The sequence below is a fragment of the Cinclus cinclus genome, chromosome 1, assembly GCF_963662255.1.
Source record: "Cinclus cinclus chromosome 1, bCinCin1.1, whole genome shotgun sequence".
Taxonomy (NCBI): domain Eukaryota; kingdom Metazoa; phylum Chordata; class Aves; order Passeriformes; family Cinclidae; genus Cinclus; species Cinclus cinclus.
This window is the reverse complement of record NC_085046.1, coordinates 43,469,586-43,494,140: the sequence shown is the minus strand read 5'-3', so window position 1 is coordinate 43,494,140 and position 24,555 is coordinate 43,469,586. Positions and strand designations below refer to the sequence as shown.

The window sequence follows — 24,555 nt, the reverse complement described above, 5'->3', positions numbered from 1 at the left end:
AATATTTTTTCAGTTTGGTAGTTGAATCTATGAACTGCTTTTAAGAGGTCCTTGACAGAAAATTAAGAGAGCCAGTGCTGCATCAGTTAGTCACAATGTGTCAATTTCACACATCAAAAGCATTAGCAGGAAATATTTTCTGCCTTTATCTGCTGCTGCAAGAAGAGCCATTATCTAGTGACTTAACAACTAAATATTTGAAGATTTATGCCTTATAAAAAGTTAAAATGAATAATGTAGCTGTCCTAGCTACAGCTGAGAGCTCAATATAGTAGAGAATTACACTGTTGGTATGGGCTGCACCATGGCTTTTCTCTCATTATTTGTTATTTCTGAACAAGGAATTCTGTGGGGTTGAATGCTGTATTTGTAACAGCTCTCTATGCCTTGTGCATACCAACTGAAATAGTTCTGGTTCCCCAAGGAATTCTGAGGCAGGTCAGAGAGGCATGAGGGGCATCCTTACCTGGAGCAGAGGATGGATGCTGGCACTCCTCTGGGCTGCACATACAGATTTTTCTGTTCCCCCCACAGATGGCACAGCCAGACAACAAGGGGTGAATTGTGATTCCTTCCTATCAATACAAAAAATTTTCACTGTTCTCTCTCTTCTTGTACCTCCAGGCAGTAATCTTTAGTTCAGGAGAACACATCATCTACTTCTATAGAATTAATCACTTCCATTCATGCTATTGCTTCATCTTAACAGTAATGACTATTGCAAGTTATTCTTCCTTCCTGGAAACTCAGTGTCTTTGAAGCTCTTTCAAGATGTGGTCAACCTGTAAGCAGGTGCAACACAGGTGCAGCACAGCCTAAACTTTCTAAAGTCTTAGCTGTGAAAAACCAAACTCCTTTGAAAAATCATCACTTCCTAAAATCAAGTCTGGAAACCCAATCTTTATAGGTTTTTATAGGGGTCATGAACTGACATCTGAAACAATAAAAAAATTGGCTAAAGCACTGGCTCATTCATGGAGAGCATGTCAGATTATTTTACTATTTTAAGGCTGTCTTCACTGCAATTCTTCAGAAATGAGAGAGAGGAACCACTCCCGCTAATGTTTTGGTTTTGTCTGCACTAGAAAACTGAAGTTGGACAGAGCAGGCAGGAGCACTAAGCTGCTGTGTTGTAGTAAAAGGCACAGCCAAGCTGCCCGCCAGCTGCCTTGGAAGTTGGTGGCAGCTGAGAGCTTGGTACTGCAAGGGTTGCTGTGCATCCCTGTGAACCCCTTGTTGCTGCAGAATTTTTTGTATGCAATCCTGGACCCACCTATGTAAAAGTAGCTTGCATGTCTCTGAACGCTGTGCTAGTACCTAACCCTGAGCATCTCTGCTAAAAATGAGATCATGCTGCTTGGTGACGGATTCATTAGGCAAAACACTTTTTATGAGGGTCTTGATGCTACAGGCAAAAAAGCTTCCCCACACCAGGGAGCAAAAGAAAATTGAGATCCTTAGATCAGATGTAGGATTAATTTTTGTTGTTGTTGTTGCTTTTTGTTTCTTTTGGGTTTTTTGTTTGTTTGTTTGTTTGTTTTATCATTATGACTGTTCAGAGACTTGTATTTTTCCCTGTCATTGTAATGATGAGGGGCTGGTCCTCAACTGGCACTAAAGCAGTTTTAGGGAAACAGAGAGCATCCCAGTGCTCACACTTACATGTGTATAGCAACAATCAGCAGGCTGGAGGGCACCCCTTTGGGTGATACAGCTGTTCTCATCCAGCCAATGAGACCAAGACTGCATTTTGTAGTCCCCCTCTGCCTGGAGGCTGACCCAAAGGCTCAACACAGAACAGACAGAAGCAGAAGCCTCCATGGGAGTTCTGTGCCAGGACAGACAGACATTTTTAACCCTTTCTCTTTCCTGCACAGGTACCTGAGATGAATCCCACCAGCCAATTCCTTGGCACAACAGAATATGACTATGGATACGATGAAAACACTGCGCCATGTAATGAAGGGAACAACTTTCACAGGTTTAAATCCCTCTTTCTGCCAATTCTTTACTGCCTTGTGTTTGTTTTCTGCCTCCTGGGAAACTCCTTGGTCCTCTGGGTTCTCCTGACCAGGAAAAGGCTAACAACAATGACTGACGTCTGCCTGCTGAACCTCGCAGCCTCTGATCTCCTCTTCGTTCTGCCCCTCCCTTTCCAAGCCCACTACGCTTCAGACCAGTGGATTTTTGGCAATGCCATGTGTAAGATAATGGCTGGCATTTACTACACAGGTTTTTATAGCAGTATTTTCTTTATAACCCTCATGAGCATAGACAGGTACATAGCAATCGTCCATGCTGTCTATGCCATGAGGATACGGACAGCCACTTGTGGCGTAATTATCAGCTTGATCCTGTGGCTGGTGGCTGTCTTGGCTTCTGTACCCAACATCATGTTCAGCCAGGAGCTGCAGATCGAGCAGGCTTTGCAGTGTGTCCCCACATACCCCCCAGGTGACAATACCTGGAAGGTTGCTTCTCAGTTTGCAGCCAATATCTTGGGCCTCTTGATTCCCTTTAGCATCCTCGTTTGCTGCTACACTCAGATACTAAAAAACCTGCAAAAATGCAAAAACCGGAACAAGGTCAAGGCGATCAAGATGATCTTCATTATTGTCATTGTTTTCTTCCTTTTCTGGACTCCTTTCAACATTGCGCTGTTCCTCGACTCCCTGCAGAGCCTGCACATCATCAATGACTGCAAGGCGAGCTCCCAGATAGCGCTGGCCCTGCAGGTGACAGAAACCATCTCCTTCATCCACTGCTGCCTGAACCCCATCATCTACGCCTTCGCTGGTGTGACATTCAAGGCCCATCTTAAAGGACTCCTTCAGTCCTGTGGTCATGTCCTCTCCAGCCCTGCTGGAGGTGCTGGGGCTGGGCAGTCATTTTCGGCACCCACCCAGCTCTCTGGCTGGTCTGACTGTGCAGGGGTCCTGTGAGCACACCTGAGCAACCTTCTACTGGTGTGAGGGGCTGGCCAAAGGTCTGCTGTGGTCCTGGAGGTTGTACCATGTGTGCAGCATCCCCTGGGAGATGCAGTATCCTGTTGGGATATGCTGTGAACTGCCACATAAGAACTTGTGGCATTCGTTTCCCAAGAGAACCAGTGCATTTGTAAAATGGTGACCACACTTTGTCATAGAATATTTTTAAATTAAGTTTTAGAGCTCCTTTAATACACTTCAGTAAGCAGGCTGCTTCCTCTAATATCTATTTTCTTCTCTGACAAAAATATTGCTTCTGCCTCACCCCCAAGTATGCTCTGCCCTGTGGAAACTGAATCCCTAAATCCCTGGGACAATCCCTCTGGAAAATGGGGAAATGGACAGGCATGGGATTGCTTCATATTGCAAAGAGGGAATCACCTCAGACCCTGTCACAGTTTCCCCTTTGCCTCAGCTCCCAGCTGAGGACCCTGTTTGTTGTGGGCTGGTCCCTGGGGCACAGCCCTGGAATCTTGGAACTGCTGCCACCCAGAGCAGCCTTTGGTAGTGTTGCCTCCAAAAAATAACAAAGCAATGGCTCCAGGTGTCCCCTATACTGGTCACTCGCGGAGGTTCCTATGCTTGAAAACGTTGTCCTCAGAGCCAGCGGGGGATCTGCATCCCCCATCCCCTCTGGAGCTGCGGGAGCTCCAGCTCTGTGCCTTCAGTGCTTGCTGCTAAATGTAACAATCATAAAATGACCTGTAGCAAAGCAAAGTAAGTTCCATCTCTTTTCCCAAATGTCTTCATCTTCTGCCATTTTAAAAATGCTTTCTTTGAATAAACATTAGCTATACCTTTTTTGTCTTGGTTCTTGACAGTCTGCCTAATGATCACAAGCCTCAATTAGGATAAGGAAAGTTTGAGTTTGTTTATTTTTGAGTGGGTATCACATAAATTGCATCTGATGGAATTGAGAGGCACCCTGAAGCTCTTCAGCAATATAAGTCTTATCTCCACTTTTCTGCTGAGGAAACTTTGTTCTCCAAATCCCAGTAAAAATTCACAGGGGAAAAATAACATTTACATTGAAGTAGTACTACTGCAAACACATTTTTAAAAGTTAAGTAAGAGAACACCTGAAATGTGTTGTCAAGGAAAGCACAGACTGGATATTGTCAAAGATTTTATTTTTTAGGCTAATAAAAATTTAAAATATTTTCCTAATTCTACCTTTCCATCTGAAAATATAATTTCATGTTTTCATCCTCCCTAAAAGTTAAAAAATAATTAATCTTGGTGCCAAAATGTTCTTGCTATTAACTATATGGTATACAAGATACTCCTTTCTTTTACTGTTGATAGCATGAGTAACATTTCTAGTTTTTATTCCTCAATGGATAAGAAATACCCTGCAACTCAATTATTATATTCTCAGAAAACTTGTATTTAGAAATAAAACTCTCTGTTCGTTTCTGTGGGGTTCTTTGGACTTTCAAGGGGACCTTAATGGTGGAAAAGAAACATGGGTCAGCATCTCAGGTCAGGTATCTTCCCCCTGTGGCTAGAATTTGGAGTTTGGATGAAAGTATTTCTGTTTAAAATACACCCAGAAGCATTGTGCCTCTTCTCTAAACCTGAAATTTTACTTTTAATGGTTTGGACCACAAGACTTCATGCTACTTTTACATGTGATGGAAAGAATCTATGGAGACTCTAAACAATGTTCTAAAGTTTTGCACTTTGATGCACTGAAAGAGTTCTGGAAAAGAGTGATACATTCACAGGATGATAATAATAATGATCTGGTAACGCCATTTCTTCAATTATACATTTTTTTAGGCAGAAACTTGTCAAAGACAATCTACTTTTCTCTGCAAGTGTAATAATCTTGGAATAAAGTAGATAGCAGATGCAACTATTTCATCAGTTTCAAGGGTTCTGACACACAGTAAAATTGGTAAAAGAAATTTTGCCATCTACTCATAAATAGATCAGTTAGTTTTCATGTGCTGAGTTGTTGTCAGCTGCAAATACCACTGCAAAAGCACCTATTAACAGTAAGATTTAACATCACCTGGATTTCCTGGGGGTGGGTGTAATACTGTGTATATATATGCCAAAATATATAGCTCAGTCTTGTTCCACAAAATTAGTGGAAACGTGATCACTACTCAGAGGAGAATGGAATAAGGAAATTATTGCTGTTTGTAGAACAGATCTTCTAATGAGATGTTGCACACATAAAGCAATTATTGTTTCTCCAGAGATGAAGCTCTAGTGAAACCATTGCTATCAGATTGCCAGTTAAACTCCTGAATACCACTTTTCACATTTAGTAACATGTCCCTACCTAGGTTTGAACAGTGTGTGTTCTGAAGGGCTTGAACTTTCTAGTTATTGATTTTCATCTAACATGTTTCTCAGACTTCTCTGTCTCATTTTTCTCTGTCTTTTTGTATCATGATGCCTGTGCCACTGTGACCTTATCCAGGTCTGACCTTACCCTACTCTAAGGCCTCTTGGCCAAATCTGCACATCCTCAAAAACACCTCCCAGACCTTTAAAGTAAGTGACTATACTAATAATGTGCAAAGCACAGCAAAGGAGTGACTGACTCTCAAATAAAAATAAGCAAAATAATAATGAAAATAATAAAAATAATAATAAAAAAGCAAAATAATAATGTGTATTGTGGTGCTGTTTGTGATTCTTTCTGGCTTTTCTCCAACCTGTGATTGCCAAATTCAGTGTTTTCACAGTGTTTCTCAGTTCTACTGACTTACCATAGGACAGCCCCAAACTTAAGAAGGTGTGAGACTGAATTTCAGATATTCTCCTTGTGGCTCACCCCCCAGACTAGGGTCATGAGAAATCTGTCACACGTTTGAGATCCACCACTGAATTCAGTATGGCAGGATACAGCATCTATTGGGAATTTCCATAGTATTTCCCAGGGTTTGACATCAGAGTTGAAAAGATCCAGATATGAAGTATGTATTACCTCAGTGTCCTGGTTTGAAAGACAGGTGTTTGCTAAGGAAAGCAGAAGCCTCCCTTTGAACTGAAAAATGTGATCCTTCCTTCCTACAGATTATTATGATTCTGAAATTAAGGGAGCTCTCAGGCAAAGATATGGGGGTAGGAATAACAGTTCTTTACTAGTATATCTAACAAGACAAACAAGAACAACAACAGCTATGAAATTAGCCACAAACAGAACAGTAACTCAGTCCCAGTGTTTTTTGGCTGCAGGCACCTTTTCCCTGAGCTGCAGTTCCCGGTACTGGGGGCGGGCGGGTCCCGCAGAGCTGCAGGAGGGCTGGGGGTGGTGGCAGCGCTGTCCCAGGGGGAGAGAGAGATGGAGAGAGAGCTCTCCGCTCACGGTGTGGGTTCCGGTGCTCAGCAGAGTGCTGGATGGTGGCAGGTTAAAGCGAGAAGGCAGCAGGGCAGGGTCTGACAGCAGTGAGGATGGCTCCCGGTGCTGGGATGGCAGGGATGGGTCTGAGGCAGCGATCGTCCTTCTCGTCCGAACTCCGCGGGGAAAATGGGCTGAGCCAGAGCCTTCTGTCTGCTCTTCTGGATGTTTGGATATCGAGGGGTTTCCCTCTTCTCTCCCCTCCCCCTTGTCACCAGGGCCCAGTCAACAGGTATCTTAGCATGACAATGGGGAAAATTCCACAGAGGGAAAAGGGAAAGAACCAACCCTCAACACTCAGCTTCATATTTAAGCTCAAGTTATAAAAAAGGATAGTTGGAATAGGCAAAATCAATTACATTGCTCATTTGTGGCCATACACTATAAATGTTTGTAGTCCTTACACTAGAACCTTGGCTACAGAAACATACCTCACACCATCTTCTGCCTCAGAAGTGCCCCTTGTGTGGGTTTTGCTCCTCTTAATTAGAAATACTTTATAAGCAAAATGCATTATCCAGTGCAAACCGAATGCATTAATAAATTAACCCAGAAGTGAGATACAAAACTCTCTGTGGTTTGCAATATCTGCTGAAATGATCTCATAATGCCACTAAGTTCCAAAATGTGCCCAACTTTAAACTTCTTTAAAAAACCAAAAATCTCAGAGGTCTGCTCACCATTCTGGTGGCCCTTAGATGACTCCTGTGCCCAACTGCTTGCTTTCTCTCTTTCTCTGTCAGCAGTTCCTTTCCTTCTCTTGGCCTGAAGAAGATAATCATGTGTCCTCTCTCATCCATCCCAGTGTACTCCAGTGTCAGCTGCTCAGTCTGTCTCTCCCCCTAGAAAGTCATCCTGCTCTCTTCCTTCACACTGAGTCTCAAGCAAGCTGACAAACTGCTTTCACTTGTCACAGCATTCTGACACAGCTTCTCCAGGTTGTGGCTCATGTCCAGAGTCTTTGGCCCTAATTTTTTTAAGATTCTTTCTCAGGAAGAGAAAATGTTAGGTTATACCTCAGGAGAGACTCCTTGATTTCAGAATAAAAAACACAGGTTGGGGGGGGTGGAGGGGGGTGGGGGTCTGTGCTTAGGCTTCCCTGACAGACTTTTCAGTGAAATGTGTAGAGGGAGAGAAGTTGGAAATTCCAGTGGTGAGCGCTGGTGAGTGCAAGTATTTAATATTTAATGCATTTAGCATATGAACAACTAGGAGACAAGAAATGGTCCCTGGACGGTATGAAAAACAGTAATAGTGAACTTCTGCAAAATCCAATAGTATTGAAAATACAGTGTGACTTGATGAAGTCTTGTAAAGTGGAGCACCAGTGTACAAGGTTAACTCTCCAAACAAACATGCTAGTGATAGTTAAGTTTTGGGATTTCAGGTGAAACCAAGTGCACTTTAGGCAATGAAAATACATTTTTTACCCTAGGATTCATGTAAGTCTTCATGTAGGTATTTATCTTAGCATACTTTAGTACAACTGAGGCAGAAGTATCAGTTTTCCTTTAAATTCTCTTGCTCACACAGCTTTTTCATTGAAGTAATTTTTATCAATTGATTGTGGCTTGCTTTCACCTTAACATTTACACAATCTTTCCAAGAAGAATGACAAGTTAGTTTGCATGTGCTAAATGGAAAATTACTTCTGCAAAATGATCTGAAAGGTTTAAAAATACAGATAGACTTGGCTTCCTATCACTCCTGGTGAGACTGTTTTGCCCAGTGGCACAAACTGTCTATCTACAACCATTCAACTGACAGAGCAGGTGTGCAATATCTCCCTTGTGACAAAGCTGTAACCTAGCTCTTCCATTCCCATTAGTAGACATCAATTAGTACTGCCTTAATAGAAAAAAGAGATAAAGAGGATGCAATAAAATTAAATCTATCACAGTACAGAAAGTACCACAGTCATCCTCTTCTGTTGAGGATGGAGAAGAATTTGAAGTCTGTAGTACCACATATTCTGTGTGTGGTTAGTTTGCTGTAAACTGTGAAAAAAGGTTTGATGACTTATCTGAAGCCCTGCATATTCGTATGTTTTCTCTAAAGAAGTTACAAAGGAAGTGGTGTCTCCACGCATAAATGAAACTTGCCAGGAGATGACTAAGATCAGATTAATTATGTGTGTAAGTTGGTGTGATGTGGCTACCTAGCTGGTTTCAAGCTGCTGGATTCTCTATGGGGAGTTTTTCCGAGCACAGCAGGGTCTCCCAGGTAGGTGCACAGGTGTGAGGACAGTCTCTGGGAAGACTGAAGAATATGTGGAGTGATTTGTGTCTTTTGGGTTCAGTTTCACTGAGCAGTCTTGCAGATACCTGAGAAGCAAAATCAGGGAAGGCTTGCATTTCAGAGATGCCAAGTCCTGTGCCACAAATACTACTGGAATCTGCAAGCTTATCACAGGACAGGCACAAGTTTCATCAAGGGACTTAGACACTTAGAGCTGATTTTATTTCACCCACCCTAAAGTGACTAATTCTAACACACAAATTAAGCACCTTTCCTTTCTACTTACACTAAGATTTTCACAGATAGCCTCTGATGTGGTGATCCTCATGTTCCAAGAATCAGTAGGAAGATCAAGAACCCGCAGTTACAGCAGATGAGAACCCTGCCCCAGCACAGTATGTTGCTATGGAGAAAAACAGTTTACAAATCAGGTTCCACAAATTAGTGGATGCTTGCAAAGTGGACATAATTGTACTGCTTCATCTCATAAATGTGGTAAGAAGGCAAACAGAACTAGAGACATGATCATGAGGGAAAAACAGAATTTTACAATCCAAGAAGGGCCTGGGTAGTGTGCTTTAAGTAGAGCCTGCTCCTGCACTGTAGTTGAAGTGCAATAAAGAGAACCCCAAATAACCAGTCCCTCAGCTGGGAGGGTGCCTTCTGCAAACTGAACCAACCATTGTGATGGGGTACTGAGCACCACAATGTTTGTATGGAGGGTTAACGTGAAGGTTAGATTGCATTGATATGTCCTTGTGTCGTTCTTCCATGAGTAATGCAGAATATCTTAAGAATATATAGAACTCCGAGTTTACTTACATCTCTGTTGCCAAGTCTTACTCCTCCAAGGTTCTGTGAAGTGCCCTAAAGCTGTAAGGAAGCACTGTGACACCTGAGCAGCTAATGAGGAAACTTGCACAAGCACTTGTTTTACTTTTGTGCATCTTCCTACCCCTCCTAAAACACAGTTTTAGAGCACCTGCATGGTTATGAGGACGTAGGGGAAGAGGAAGACAGGCTTTGCAGCCTTACATCTGTGCCATGATAGGTAGCACATGCAGTTTTCATGGGCATGAGCTAGGTACAGTCTTCACAATGCCATAACAAATCTGTTCCAGCTTCTGGCATTGCCACCTGGACTGGTCTTTAGATATACCTTAGATCTATTCCCCTTCAGCAATGGAAGTAGGCAGCATTATCAGGCTTACCTGCTAAAAAATCACCTTGGCCCTGAAAAACAGCAAAATAAAAATATTTGACTTGATGTTTTTTCCAAAATAAATGGTTTCTCATCACCAAAAGCCCTGAAGGCTTCATTCAGGTTACCTGAAACAGTTTTACCAATGCACAGGTTGGGTGCCTACCCTGAACTTGTTGCCTAAGGCTGTTTATGTCATTAAAGAGTGCTCCCTCCATGAGGTGATTCATTCCAGCCTAAGGTGGAGTAACTTAAAACAGTGTGTCACCCTCTGCAAATATTTACCTCTGTCCCTTGACTAGAGAGGGAGCCCTTAGACTAGCTAGCCATCTACCAACTGTTATAAATGAGAAACAAAGTCTCAATATTTAGCAAAATTTAGATTGCTTTATTTGATATAGACTGAGCAAGCAGCACTGGGGAATGTGAGGGGTCACTGCCCACTCCACACTCCGTCAAACCTTGGTTTGCAGCTCCTCTTTATAGTATGGTTTTCCTGGTAGTCTCCGGACAGTTTGTCAAGTAGCCACGTGGTCTTGGTAGATAAGGAACAGTAGACGTGGGGGGGTCTGGTCTTAACAGATAGGTTGGGATTGATTACACTAGGGCAGGAAATCTGGTATTGCAAAATCTTTCAGGTTGCAATTGATTATACAAAGGCAGGAAAACTGATTTTGCAATACCTTTCAGGCCATGGGAAACCCGTGTTTTACAAACTGGTATTGAATACAATTTTCTAAAAACCTCAATATTCATAACAGGGGGATTTAAATAGAATGAATTAATCATATCTATTTTTCTCTATCTAATGTCCATGCTTCATTTCAGACCTAAGTATTCTGATTTACACAAACCCCAATGCTTTTATGATTAACATGAATCTTTTATCAATTATCACACAACTAGGGGTGGGAGAGATGGTTGCTGCAGCTTACACCTTCCAGTTTGAAGAAATTGGGAAAGAATTCCCTACTAACAGATAAGTTGTTATTTTAATATCACTAAGTTGCTTACTGAATTCCTCTTTTAGCACAAAAGACCTACTTCATTCAATTTCATCATCAATGGGTAGGCTGAAGCACACTAGAGTAACAGCAAAGTAACTCCCTCGGTATGCACCTTCCCTCATGCTGTCCTGCTTTGCCTGAAATTCTTGAACATACTTTAACACAGGGACTGAAATCAGCATTTCTCCTCCCATGGAAAGCCTAGACCATGAGATGAACTGCAAGGCCATCACTTATCTTTGCTATAGTCTTACTGGCATGTAGCTGAAGACCAGTCATTTCTATTTAGGTAATCTGGTTGGTAATATTTCCAATATTTTGCAATTAGTGAACTGTCTCCAGCATCTCTTTCCCTCCACAGGAAAAGATACTTCTTCAGGAAAGAAGGAAAACTCTTTCAGTGCCTTTAAGTGTATCCCCACAGACTTCAGTATACACATATTTTATTATTGTCACATAAAGCTAGTTTCCTCTTATGTTCAGCAACTGATGGAGTAATAGAAGCACATCATGGTTTGATTCCCCTGCTTTAGTTCTCTCAGTGGTACTGTTATGACAACTTGTAGAAAGCTCCAGAAGAAGCAAGACTGTTTTATTACAGAAGAGGTTCTTCTTTCTTTTTTTTTTTTTTTTATTCTTCCCTTTGGTAAAGCAGCACTTCCCTATTTATCAAATTTCCATGGATTAGCAGGCTGAAGTTTATGTACTCTTTTCTTACTGTTCATTCTATTTTTTTATGGAGATGGAGAACCTAATTTTAAATGGCAATCTTCTCCTGTCAGTGTCTTCGACTTTGGGACACTTTTCTCCCCCTGCTTCCTCTGCTTTTTATCTCCTAGGCAGTTATATGAATTAGTTAATTTTTATAACCCATTAAATCCATACAGGAAAGATACTATGAGTAAAATCATAGTAATTAAGTCTGAGAGATCCTCCAGTCCTTTCACAATCACTTCTCACAGGCCATGCCTTCTAGACCAATGAATAGAATTTCTTTCCCCTGGACTGTTTCAGAGTCTCAACATGGCTGAAAAAGACATTTTCAGGGGGGTTCTGTCCTTTGTAACAGACTCTATCCTCTATAAGATAGTAGTAATTTAGCTGCAGTTCAAAATGTAGTCACAGGTGCTTAAAATTAAGCACCTGATATGAAATGTTTTCTTTCTTTTGAATATGTCTTTTTTTTTCCTCCTGTATTTTAATCCTGCTCAAACTTTTTGAAGCTTCAGATTATTTGCATCACCATTTTGGAAAGAGTCCATCCCTGATTTTCAAAGATTGGAGCAACTGAGGCTCAGGCAGCCTGAAAACACTGTCCACTTTTCTTCAGTCTAATCACCCAGATTGGAGGCACAAAGAATTAAAATTCTTTCCAAACAATATGTACAAAACGGTGCTTTTGTCCTCAAGTTAGAATACACTGGTTGGTCAGGAATGACTCATTCACCACCATAAGGATCCATCAAACCCATTATGCCAAACTCAAAACTGCTGTTTACCCGGCAGGTCATGAAAATAACACATAGGTCTTCCAAGGAAGACTTCTCCTGTGATCTTTCCTAGAACTGGTTGGGAGCCTGATGACTGCAGAAAGACCCTGAGAAAGGCAGAAGGAAGCCCCAGTTTCACCAGACAGGGAGATAAGAGGTCAAGTATTACCTCTGCTATTTCCAGAAGATTACACCCACTCAAAGACCCTGGACAATGGATTCCAAAGGAGTTTCTCCCTTAAGAGCTGAGATAAGCCCCTTTTCCAGGTGACACCCTTCTTTTTCATGAGGCAGTGAAAATAAGTTCTTTAGGCAGGATTTTTGATCCTGAAAGCCAATTAATTTCTTCACCAGGCATAGCAGTTCACAAAAGATGAAACATGCAAACAAGACTTCTGAACTAGCAGCCTGTACATTGAGTAGGAAGAGACGTCCTGAGAGTAAAAAAGAATTTCAAATTCAGACAGCAACTCAGAGGGAGATGGTACAGAATTACAATGTGTCTTGGGTTTCCCTGTTATCCAGTGTGTCCCTGTAGGGAAGGCACTTTTTGCTCAGGCTTGAAAGTTTTCAGTGGTTTGCTGTTCTGTACTTACAGCAAAATCTACACAGACCCTTCCCTTATGTGATTCCAGCCATCATATCCCTCTTCCTATAGCTTTGCTTAGTCACTCTTTCTGAAACAGCTTTATAAGTCTCTTTTATACTCCCTGTAACAGCTGTGATCAATTATATATCCCTGGGTTTACTGAAATAAATTTTTTAGTAGATGAAAAAAATCCAGCTATAATTGTAGCCCATGCCAGTCTCACAGCTTTTCAGGAATACTATAGGAAAACACCTGGTAGTCCTAGAGAGAGTGGTCAAGAGCTGCTGCCAAAAGGGTGCAAATTTGAAAAATGAAGCCCTGTTTGCTATAAAATTGAAAATTACTCCATAGGGAGCAGAAAAGTGGCCATATTATTCATCAGTCCTGTTTTATAATGATCTATGGGACCCAGTGAGATGCAACCCAGAGTTCTGAGGAAATTTGTTGACAATAGTTGCAAAGCCCCTCTCCATGATATTCCATGAAGTATCATGAAAGAAAGTATGATGAAATCATCTCCATGGAGATAACTCCATGAAAAGTCATGGCAGTCAGGTGAAGTCCCAGGTGACTGGAAAAAGGGAAAAATTGTACCTATCTTTGAAAAGGGTAGAAAGGATGACCCTAGGAACTACTGACTCGTCAGCCTCACCCCTCCTCCTGGGAGCTGTGCTGGGGCACGTGGAGACCACATTCAGGACAGCCAGAACTGCTTCACCAAGGGCAAGTCCTGCCTGACCAACCCAGTGGCCTTCTGTGTCGGAGTGACTGCAAGAGTGGGCAAGGGAAGAGCTATGGATGTTGTTTATCTGGACTTCTGAAAAGTCCCCACAACTTCCTTCTCTCTAAGCTGGAGAGAGATGGATTCAATGGGTGAACTGTTAGACAGATTATCAAGTGGTTGGACTGTCCTGTCTGGAGGGAAGTTGTCAATGGCTCAGTGTCCTGATGGACATCAGTGACAGCTGGTGTCCCTCTGAAGTCTGTACTGAGACCAAGTGTTATTTAATATCTTTTTTAATGACAAAGGGATTGAGTGGACCCTCAGCAAATTTGCAGATGACACCAAGCTGAGTGGGGCTGTTGACACACCTGAAAGACAGTATGCCACCTGGGAGAGCTGGACAAGCTTGAGAAATGGGTCCGTGGGATACCTGTGAGGTTTAACAAGACCAAGTGCAAGGTGCTGCACCTGGGTTAGGCCAACCCCTGGTATCAGCACAGAGTGGGAGATGAATAGATTGGGATAGCCCTGAGGAATAGGACTTGAATAGCCCTGAGGAAAAGGACTTGGGAGTGCTGGTGGATGAGAGGCTGGGCATGACCCAGCAATGGGCATTTGCAGCCCAGAAAGCCAAATGTGTCCTGGGCTACATTTAAAGCAGCATGGCCAGCAGGGCAAGGGAAGGGATTCTGCTCTGCTCTGCTCTGCTCTGCTCTGCTCTGCTCTGCTCTGCTCTGCTCTGGTGAGACCCCACCTGTACTGCTGCATCCAGCATCTGGGATCCCCAGCCCAGGAAGGGTATCAAATTATTGGAGCAAGTCCAGAGGAGTCCACCAAGGCAACCAGTCAAATGGAGAACTTTTCCTGTGAGAAAAGTCTGAGGAAATTTGGTTTGTTCAGCCTGAATAAGAGAAGACTTCAGGATGATTTAATTGCAGCCTTCCAGTGTCTGAAGAAAGTTTCCAAGAAAGGAGAGGAACCTTTTACAAGGGCATAGGGTGACAGGACAAGGTGCAATGAATTCAAACTGGAAGACAGTGAACTGAGATTAGAACTTTCCAGAGCAGGTAGAAATATTTACTGACCCTGGTTGAGATGGAGTAGTTCAGAAACTGACTGCTGCAGTTCCAGCTGGAGCAGCACAAGCTGGCACCCATGAAGTCTTCATCCACCAATTCTGACCTCATCCTGGAAACCAAGCTTTTTCAGAGAAGAAGAACCTTACCTCCCCTTGTGCAATATGTCACAGGAAGTGCTGTTTCCTATTTTCAGATATATGTTTGCTCACGAAGAAGAAGAACCCACAGTTAGACCAGCTTGATGAAACAGTGAGTAGCTGATTTCTTCCCTTATCTTTCCATCTAAATGTGTGTATATGTAAGAGAAATTCACTAAGTGGGGAGTAGATGTGCCCAATGACACATCTAATGACAGTAGGAGTAGAGCTGGCATTGAAGCAGAGATAATATCTTTGGGAACAACTAGGTCTTGTGACTAGCTTACAGCTTGGGATAAGACTAAATATCAAAGTAGAGAATTCAACTGGACAATTGGTATAGAAAATAATGTTCTTTTTTTTGTACCAGAAACTTACTGGGTCTTGGTTTTGAAGTAGTTCCAGGATATTGATAGGTTGAAGTTGCATTCTGCTAAGGATAAAAATTGGTCAGACATTAAATCCTTCATACTTAACCTAAGCTCTCCATATCTAAGTCACATATTGCTCTGTCAGATGCAGTTGACAGGTGTTCTGCATCCCTATCCTATCACATGGTTTCTCTATATTATTCAAACATTCAGTATGTTAAAAGTTTTTTTTCTTATAATGTTTTAAAGGGATATTGGGTACTCTTTTTAATGTAATGTCTCTGAGTCACCACATTAGAAAGTCTTTACTCCATATCTCAGCCATATCTCAATGAGTTATTTGTTTTATACCCAGATTGCAATTTTTGTTAATGAGGTTTTACATTAATAAATTCATCAGTACCACACTGTAATTTTTTTAGTCATGTACAAGAAAAGGTGAGTTTCTCTGCTTGGATAAATGAGACTTGCCACTTGTATATTACCAAAAAAGCTACAATAGCCTATAAATTATTTTTCATTTTTGTACATTAATGGGAGAATTGTCATTGTCATTTGCCTGGAACATTTGACAGCAACAGAGCAGGGGGCTTGAACTCAGTGTAGAGACCCTTGGAGTAATGATCCTATGATATGTGCTGGCAATCTCCCCTCCAAAATATTAGCCTTCCATTTTGTACTTGAGTTCACACCCAGAATGGTTGTGACCACAACCCCTGCTTGAATGACTCTGAATTCAATGTTTTATCAGATACTGGAAAAAAACCCAAACCAAACCACAGCAAAAAAACCCTAACAGATATACTAGCCCAGAAATTAGCTTACACAAAAGAAGAGCCAGGTATACATATACCCATGATTTGGAGGAAGGTATTTAATACCTGCCTCAAATTGCTCTTTCTCAGAATGCTAATTTTCAGTGCTTATGATATTCCTTTACTGTACCTCTGTTTAGGTAAGAACACATCCTACTTCTTGAGACCCATAGACTGGCTCTATTTAACTGTAGAAAAGCTCAGAAATTTTGCCAGACTGTGTTTCTGGTTTTGATGGAGCATGTAAACAATCAAATCCTGAGGCCTCACAGAGAATTAAGCCTGTTCTTTTCAGCTGAGAGTATATTTTACTTTCAAAATTTTGTAGGGTTGAAAAAAATCCATCAGTTAGGAGGCAAGTAATTCTGAATGTTTCTAATGCTCAGCTGTGAGAAAAGAGGAAGAGGTTTCCCAGGCAAAGTTTAACTTTGGAAGGGGCTCTATATCAAGTCAAATCCTAGAAAGAAATCCTGTGGCCACTACCACATGAAAAGCTGTCTTTGAGGGAAACTCTCAGTTCAGAGTCTTAATAGAGTATTTCGTTTACACTTCCATCTTTTCCTTCATCTTTCCTGGTAACTCAAGAAAAGTTCTTACTTTTATGCTTGCTCTCCAAGCAAGTGCAGGTGTCTGTGCACAGATTTCTCTGTAGTTTTGCTCCTCCTAGAAAGTCAAAGGCAAAGTTAAAGAGGTAGAGCTGTTAGCAGGAAACACTGGGTACCCCTCTTGCAAAGCCTGCTATCAGAATATGTAGCAGTATTATTTTTTGTTATTTAAGTTTCAGTATTACTCAGTGCTACATTGCACTTCTCTCTCTTCATAAAGTGCCCCAGATGCTGCTGACACATACTTCTAAGCTGACTACAAGTATTAAGCAGTTTATTTTTCTGTGTGCCAAATACTGGCATTAATGAAAGGAAGAGAGGGCAGGGGCAGTAGTGCTGATACCCACTCATACACTTCAAAAGAGAAATCTTGTCTTAAATTGCAAAAATGTGAAGGGAACTTTGGGAGGACATTCAGTTTTGAGATGAGCTCCATTCATGCACAAATGCTCTTGTATCTTGCAGTTATTACAAGTTCTGGTTTCTGAGGGGAAACTTTGTCCAAATCCCCTGTAGAGCACAGCAGACTCATTGGGCTGTGACAAATGTCATCCCTAAATAAATCACTGTAGCAACTCAGGAGCTGCTTTGCTTGAAATGACATGGAAATGTCTGATAGTCCTACCAGCACCTAGACACCTTCTAGCTCAAAGTGATGCTGTAGATAGCAGTGAATGCTCAAGAGCTAGTGAGGCTTCTCTCAAAGCAGCCAAAATACGGAAATCTGCAAATACATGTTTCAGGGCTACACCTTCATTACAAGAATCTCTGATGTTGCCTTAAGTGCAGCTTTGTTAAAACATAAAAAAAATGAAATTACGTTTATTTGGGCTCACAGGGTTTACAAGTATTCAGCAAACCAATTTTTCTCTCATCTAAAATGTAACTTGACATTCTTTGCAAGAGCTCTTTTCCAGGGCCCATTGCTTGGTAAAACCTTTCTGTATCCAGCTTCTTTGGGAACTCAGAACATAACCAGTCCTCCAAGGGGAAACAGCAGTAGCCTCTTACTAGACTGTTCATGTATTTAGATACTCTTACATGGTTAAACACACCATAAATTAGTAAGTTCCTCTCATATGTCTACCTTCAGCATGACATGTTTCCTGCTTTTCCAAAAATCATTCAGAATTTCTGTTAGCAACCAAAATTACCCTGTGCATGTGGAAACAGTGGGACTGGTCAGGAGAGTGGGCACTGATGGCCACATGCAGTACAGAAAATGAAAATAATTAAGACTTTCTGAATATTCATGTGTATTTGTGGACAGAAAAAAAAAAGAGGTAAGTAAATCAAATAATTAAATACATTTTCTCAAATCAGAGTTGCTCCAATTATGTTTAAATAGCACAAGAACAGAGATAAACCTGGAGATTTCTTTGCTATAACACACTCATTTCTGAAAGTTCACACCTAGATACTTTAAGAGGCGAAACCAGACATCTTGTCAAGGGCTACACCTTCTGCAGAAGATGCTTCTTTCTGCATAAAAAATGAAAATGGGAAAAAAATTAAAATCAAGTGCAACCAGTAATTTCCAATATAATTTTTATTCAGGTCAGTTTTCAAGAGTTCTTTGTGATTAACATTGCCAGTGTGCAAAGGAGAAGCATTTTTTTAAGAGCACCTCAGAAAATATTTTTAATATTTGTGCTTGTTTTGAAAAGGACGACCATACAAATACTTCAAGATTTCCCATCAGGTCAGAGCCAGTAAACAAAACAACCACAGCACATGCTGTCTTTCTAGCCAGAGTCAGTGTCAATTGTATAGGGCAAGAGCTAAATTTTGGTGGTGGGAAGGTGAACTTGGTCTGACTGGGATGGACTTACTTTCCTTCCCAGCAGCCTTTATGGTGATGTCTTTTAGATTTGTGACCAGGGTCGAGATAGATGACCCAAACTGACCAAAAGGACATTCTGTGTTACAGAACATCACACTCAGGAATAAAACTAGGGACAGAAGGAATTTTTTTACTCAAAGACTGCATCTGTCTGCTTGGTAGAACGTGGCAAGTATTTGTCCTTGTATTACCTCTTGAGGGTTTTTTTCAGTTTCATTCTCTTACTCAGCTGTCTTTTTCTTAACCTGCAAGTGTTTCTTTCTTCAGCACTTCTGATTCTCTCCCTGATCCTCCTGTGGGGAAGTGAGTGGGTTTACCAGATGGGGCCTTAGCTGCTGGCTGGGGTCAACCCTTCACAGGACACAAGACTTGGACAGCAAAGGAGACAAATCTGTTGGGAGTCAGTTAACTTTAGTTTTGTTGCACCCACAATTATTTTCTGCCAATTTTACAACTCAAAATAAGTTCCAAACTGGGAAGAAAAAAAAGTTACTTTCTTTCTATACAAATACAAAGATTCTACAAGGCTAAGGGCACCAAGGGAGGTTTAGATCAAACATTAGGAAAAATGTCTTCACTGAAAGGGATATCAAGCTCTGGAACAGGCTGCCTGGGGGAGTGGTTGAGTCACCATCCCTGTAGGTATTTAAAAGCTGTGTAGATGTGATGCTTAGGGACATGGTTTAGTGGCGGACTTAATTTAATGTTTGGACTCAATGATATTGGAGGTCTTTTCTGATTCTAAATGATTCTACGATTCTAGAGTATTATGATTCTATATATAAGTGTACATATACGTATATTTACATGTGCATATACACACATGAAAAATTGCTTTACTACCATGTAATCAACAAAATTTGTTCAAGAAGATTATTTGTATTACACATATATCCACCAAGATAAAACTCCAAATCAAAACTATGTCCTCTGGATTCTGAATGCTCTTTAATTACATATAATGAAATCACCCTTCTCTCAAACAGCTAAATAAGCTGACATGACCTTAAGACACTTCAAAAATTTCACCTGCTGCAGCTCAGAACAGACCAATATGTAATTAAATTGACTATCTTCTAAAAAGCAATGCAGGAGCCTGTCTCTCAGTCACTTCAGCCATGGGCTGAATTTCTTGTGACATTTAGACTTGCAGAGCTCAAGTGCAGAAAGAATGAAATGGTGGTGGTGGTTTTGAGAGTGTAGTCTCTGCAAAGGATGCCTTCAATCACACAAGGCAGACCACACCACTGAGAAAAGTCCGTCCAGGAAAGGACTGAATGCTGGTGCACCACATGAGCAGTCAGGGATCACACAGCAAGCTGGGCCAGACACACTGCCTGAACTCTTCTACATCAGGAGCACTCTGTTGCCTTTGCCTGAAAGCACGCATTTCTAAAAGCATTTCCAGAAAAAGACAGATTTCAAAACCAACACCGTGCCATGGGCAGCCACCTGTCTGCCATGAAGTGTCTGATAAAAGCAGTCATGATGGCACAGGAAGGCAAGAGCAGCCCTTTAACCAGACAGCAAGCAGCTCTCTTTGAGTGGCTACCAAAGGCATTGATTGCATTTCCTCACTGAGAGACTGCAAAGCACTTTGGCCCCTCTGACACCTGTCTTCCCAAAATCCTCTGCCCAGCTTCTCATGGGACACACAGGAATTCTTCCATGTTCTCTGGGGGTCAGTGAGAAGACAGTTCTCTGAGCTTTTCAGAGATCAAGTTACAAATCTGTGCTGCTGCATCTGGCTCACAGTCCTACCACAGGGACTTGGGGAAAAGGGGAGGCTTTGGAGATTTGAGGGGCTGGCACCCATACCCATTCTTACAGGGGAAGTCCAGTCCTTCCAACAGTCCCTAAACCAAAACAGAAGGGAGAGAGAGTTTGCACAACACTTGCATTTCCTCATTGCTGCCTTACTGGAAACACTGACTGACAAAGGGTAAAGAACAATATCACATGAAGAACTCTGGTGCACACTCTTAGCTATGGCCCTATCTGCCTTTTTCCTTTGTGCTCCCTCCAAGACACTCTACCAATCTAAACTTTGCAGCTGCTGAATAAGGGCTGTAAACAACTACTGAAACAAGGAATCAAAACTCCTTATATCCCTAAACAGTAGTGGAGAGGTCTTTCATCTGAGAGGAAGATGCCACAACAGAGACAGATATTAGAGGCCACTCCAACAGCAACTCTCATCTTTTGCATTATTTGCTAAGGTCTTTGTCTGTCTGTTCTGTCTACAGGACCGTGCACTGATTGAATTCCAGAGCTATCTGAAACCAGCACACTTCCTCTGCCTACACCTGCCCTAGGCTCTGTAAAAGGTCCAGTGTTTTCCATTTTAACCCAGACCAACACTGCTGCCTTTCCACTCTTCAACACCCACAGGTGGGTATGTTTAGTACTCTCCTAAATCCCATAGGCATTAAGACTTCCAGAATGTCACTTGAAGCAATCTGAAGATGCCCTCACTGTTTTTCACCCATGTCACAGTGCCTTTATAAGCACCATTTACACCTGACCAGTGCCTGGTCCTCCGTGGGTAAGGGCTACAGGATTGACCAGCATGATGAGCAGGTGGCCAGATCCCAAGGAGAAGCAAGACTATGCTGTGCATGCCAGACACTGATGCTTTCTTTCCAGGCTACCTTCCTGGCTTTCTGCACTACTCTGGAAAGCCACTGATGAGCACAAGAACCCCAAACTCCCCATAACTCATTAAATTCATCCCTCCACTCCCCCTGGGTCAGGCTATAACTGACAGGCTATACCAGGAGGGGAAACACACAAGACAATGTACATATGGGAAATGACACACAGCACACTACCAACATGCACCAGTGTGACTCCACAGATAGGTTTCCTGGGAGCTCTGCAATTTTATTCTCTTTCACACCTTGACAAAGTAATGCTTGTGAACTCATCAGCAAAATGCAAATCAGATCAACATGGTTCATTCTCTTCACTGCAAAGCTTGGCGATTCCTCTAGTTTAATGTCCTTTTTTCCTTTCCAGACCAATAGACCATGGGAAATGAAACCACAGACTTCACCGACTGGCCACTGATGACAGAATTTGACTATGGTGATTCAACACCATGCATGGGAACTGAGGAAAAGCATTTTGCAGCAATTTTTTTGCCACCTCTTTATTCTTTAGTGGTGATATTTGGCCTGACAGGCAACATGCTTGTTGTCCTTATCCTGGTAAAATACAAGAGGCTGAAGAGTATGACTGACATCTACCTGCTCAACTTGGCAATCTCCGATCTGCTGTTTGTATTTTCTCTCCCTTTTTGGGCTTATTATGCAGTTCACGACTGGATTTTTGGGGAGGCGATGTGTCGAATTCTGTCAGGTGTCTACCTCCTTGGCTTCTACAGTGGCATCTTTTTCATAATCCTTTTGACTCTGGACAGGTACCTGGCCATCGTGCATGCAGTGTTTGCTTTGAAAGCCAGGACAGTTAGCTACAGCATCCTCGCCAGCGTTGTCACTTGGGCTGTTGCTGCCCTTATTTCTGTCCCTGGGGTAGTATTTCACAAAACTCAGAAGGAAAGTTCACGTAATACTTGCAGTGCTCATTATCCTAGTGATTCCACAGTAAGTTGGAAGTATTCTTTTAATTTAAAGATGAACATTCTTGGACTTATTGTTCCAATGCTCATTATGATCTTCAGTTACTCACAAATTCTAAAAACATTATTGAGATCTAAGAATGAGAAAAAACAGAAGGCAGTCAAACTTATTTTTGTAATCATGATTTTTTACTTCATCTTCTGGACACCATTCCATATTTCTTCTTTTTTGCATACATTTCAAAATTCACTTTTCATCCCAAATTGTGAACTTAAAGGACAACTGGAGAAAGCAATTCAAGTGACAGAAACAATCTCAATGATCCACTGTTGCATCAATCCTGTGATCTATGTATTTGTGGGAGAAAAATTTAGGGCATATCTTCATACCTTTTTCCGAAAGCATGTCGCACCTCACCTTTGCAAAAAATGTCCAGGTCTTTATCGTGAAAAATTGGAAAGAGTCAGTTCTACATTCACACAATCCACTGCAGAGCACGACATCTCTACTGGACTGTAAAAATACATCAGAACATTAGTTAGCAAATTTTGCATCATTTGCTTTGCCTTAAGGAGTGCCTGACATTATTTAAGATCTTTATGTCAACCACTTCTGAAAACTGTATGACCCCCCCCTACTGTTGTAGGGAGTCTGCTCCCTGGGATTACAGCATTTTCTGTTGCTAAACTAAGAGAATCAAGGAGTTCTTTAGGAAGCATTAACTGCGTAGCTGGGTCACACCAAGATTTAAATAGGGCCCAGACAAATGTGATCATGCTTTTTTACAAAAATCTATCCACTGAGATTTACTGAGGGAGGAACACAATATTCAGAAGTCTAAGGGGTAATAAGTCATCTCACAAGATCTTACTGGGACCACTGAACCCAAGAATTTTTCTTTTTTGCTAATAGTGCCGTCATTTTTAAACACAATCTTTCAACAGCTATAACTAAATTATAGCATTTTAAATTTTTTGCTTTTTAATTTTATGTCTGCCACAGCACCATTCAGTTGCTGACTTTTTCCAAAGTGTGCTTTTAATCAGCAATATTGTGATTTCTGTGGGTGCAATTTTTCAAGCAACTGCACACACCAAGTTTACTGACTGCACAAGAAGACAGTGATACATTCCTAAAATGTGTGAGCTGGTTTCTGACAAGTCATATCCCTCCAAGAACAAAAACAAACCACTAAACCAATAAAGGCCCTTCAGCAAAGATCTGCAAGACCAGGATGAAAATTACCTTGGTATTTGCTATGCAAGTTTTTGTATGAGAAACAGTTTCTGCTCTGGAGGATATGAGAACAGTACTGAGAGCAGGGCCCCCTAGTTCTGGACAGTTAAATCATGTGCAGAAGAGTTTAGATGGCAACACATGACACCAGTGTGTCAGGTTAGGCTCCTGCATGGGAAAAACATGCTCTTCACACACACACACCAAGTTTGACTTTTGGGATACGCTTCTAGGAAGCCAGTGGCCTTAGAACTGCAAAATCAACCAATTCCAGACAAGGCATGCCTTCCAGCCTTCCCAGGAGAAGAGTGCCTCTAGGCAGCTGGTACCTCGATGAGAACTGCATGCTGATTGAAGGCTGAACACAATGGCCTACTGGTGTACTTTAGCCATGCAATTATTCCACTATTAAGAGTTTCCCTGTAAAAGAAAGGAATTCTAGGGACATGGGGTTAGCAAAGAAGAGGAAGGAGGAGCACAGCAGGCAATTTCCTACTTCAAACTGTAAAGAAGTGCAGGTGAGCACTCCTTATGAAAGTGAGCTGTCCTGTTTTTTCCCCCCATTTCCTTACTGCTCATGCATGCAAGGACTTGCTTATGGAAATCTGGAGGGGCAGGTTCAACTAACCTCTAGCAAGGACACCAGAGGGAATTCCACACTACTTAATGTCAGGCACATGATGCAGATGCCTAAATTAACAGCAAATCTCTTCAAGGCCCCTCAGTGGTCAGTTGAAAATAAGAAATGCCTGAGCTAGAAGCTGCTACGGGATTTAAATAGTCTCAGAGGAAGATTAACTGTGGAAGGAACCTGAGAATGCCAGCCTCTTAATTTGGGTATCAGATGCCTTAATCTAGATGGTGCATATACTCTTCTTCCTCTTGCCTTAAAATGTCCAGGCACTGCTTCTATTAGTTGTTAGCTCTTATCCCATCAGCTATTATAATCTTGTGAGGTTAAGAGCCACAGATAGACTACACAAAAGACCAAAAGCTATCCTCACAGTAAACTTTCTTGCTTAAAAATAATAGTTTTCCTTTCTTTTCTACTTTCTTTACTGAAACAATGTGAAAGCAACTTTATAATTTTAAAGCATAAATTAGTTCAGTGCAATACAGTTCCTGCTGTAACGGTGATATTTCTCCTGCTGTGCTTAATTGTAAATCCTTACTTTGTGGAATTAAATGTCTTCTTGTTTTGATGTTAAGGCAGTGAAATTAATAAAATCAGTGCTGGAAATCTGTGTATATTCTGTAGCCCATATTCTCTTCTGTAAGCAAAAGGGCATTGGCT

The 24,555-nt window shown here is 41.6% G+C and overlaps 2 protein-coding genes across 2 annotated transcripts; both read left to right on the top strand.

Annotated features, from left to right (window-relative positions):
- Positions 1-1,886: 1,886 nt before the first annotated feature.
- On the top strand, positions 1,887-2,942 carry LOC134046392 (C-C chemokine receptor type 8-like). The gene has a single exon (XM_062496814.1). The coding sequence runs from the start codon at positions 1,887-1,889 to the stop codon at positions 2,940-2,942; it is 1,056 nt and encodes a 351-aa protein (XP_062352798.1).
- Positions 2,943-21,449: 18,507 nt separating this feature from the next.
- Positions 21,450-22,544, top strand: LOC134046386 (C-C chemokine receptor type 5-like). The gene has a single exon (XM_062496801.1). The coding sequence runs from the start codon at positions 21,474-21,476 to the stop codon at positions 22,542-22,544; it is 1,071 nt and encodes a 356-aa protein (XP_062352785.1). The 5' UTR covers positions 21,450-21,473.
- Positions 22,545-24,555: the final 2,011 nt, after the last annotated feature.

Coding starts and splice junctions, on each gene's coding strand:
- LOC134046386 (XM_062496801.1), top strand. CDS start 21,474: ATGGGAAATGAAACCACAGACTTCACCGACTGGCCACTGATGACAGAA.
- LOC134046392 (XM_062496814.1), top strand. CDS start 1,887: ATGAATCCCACCAGCCAATTCCTTGGCACAACAGAATATGACTATGGA.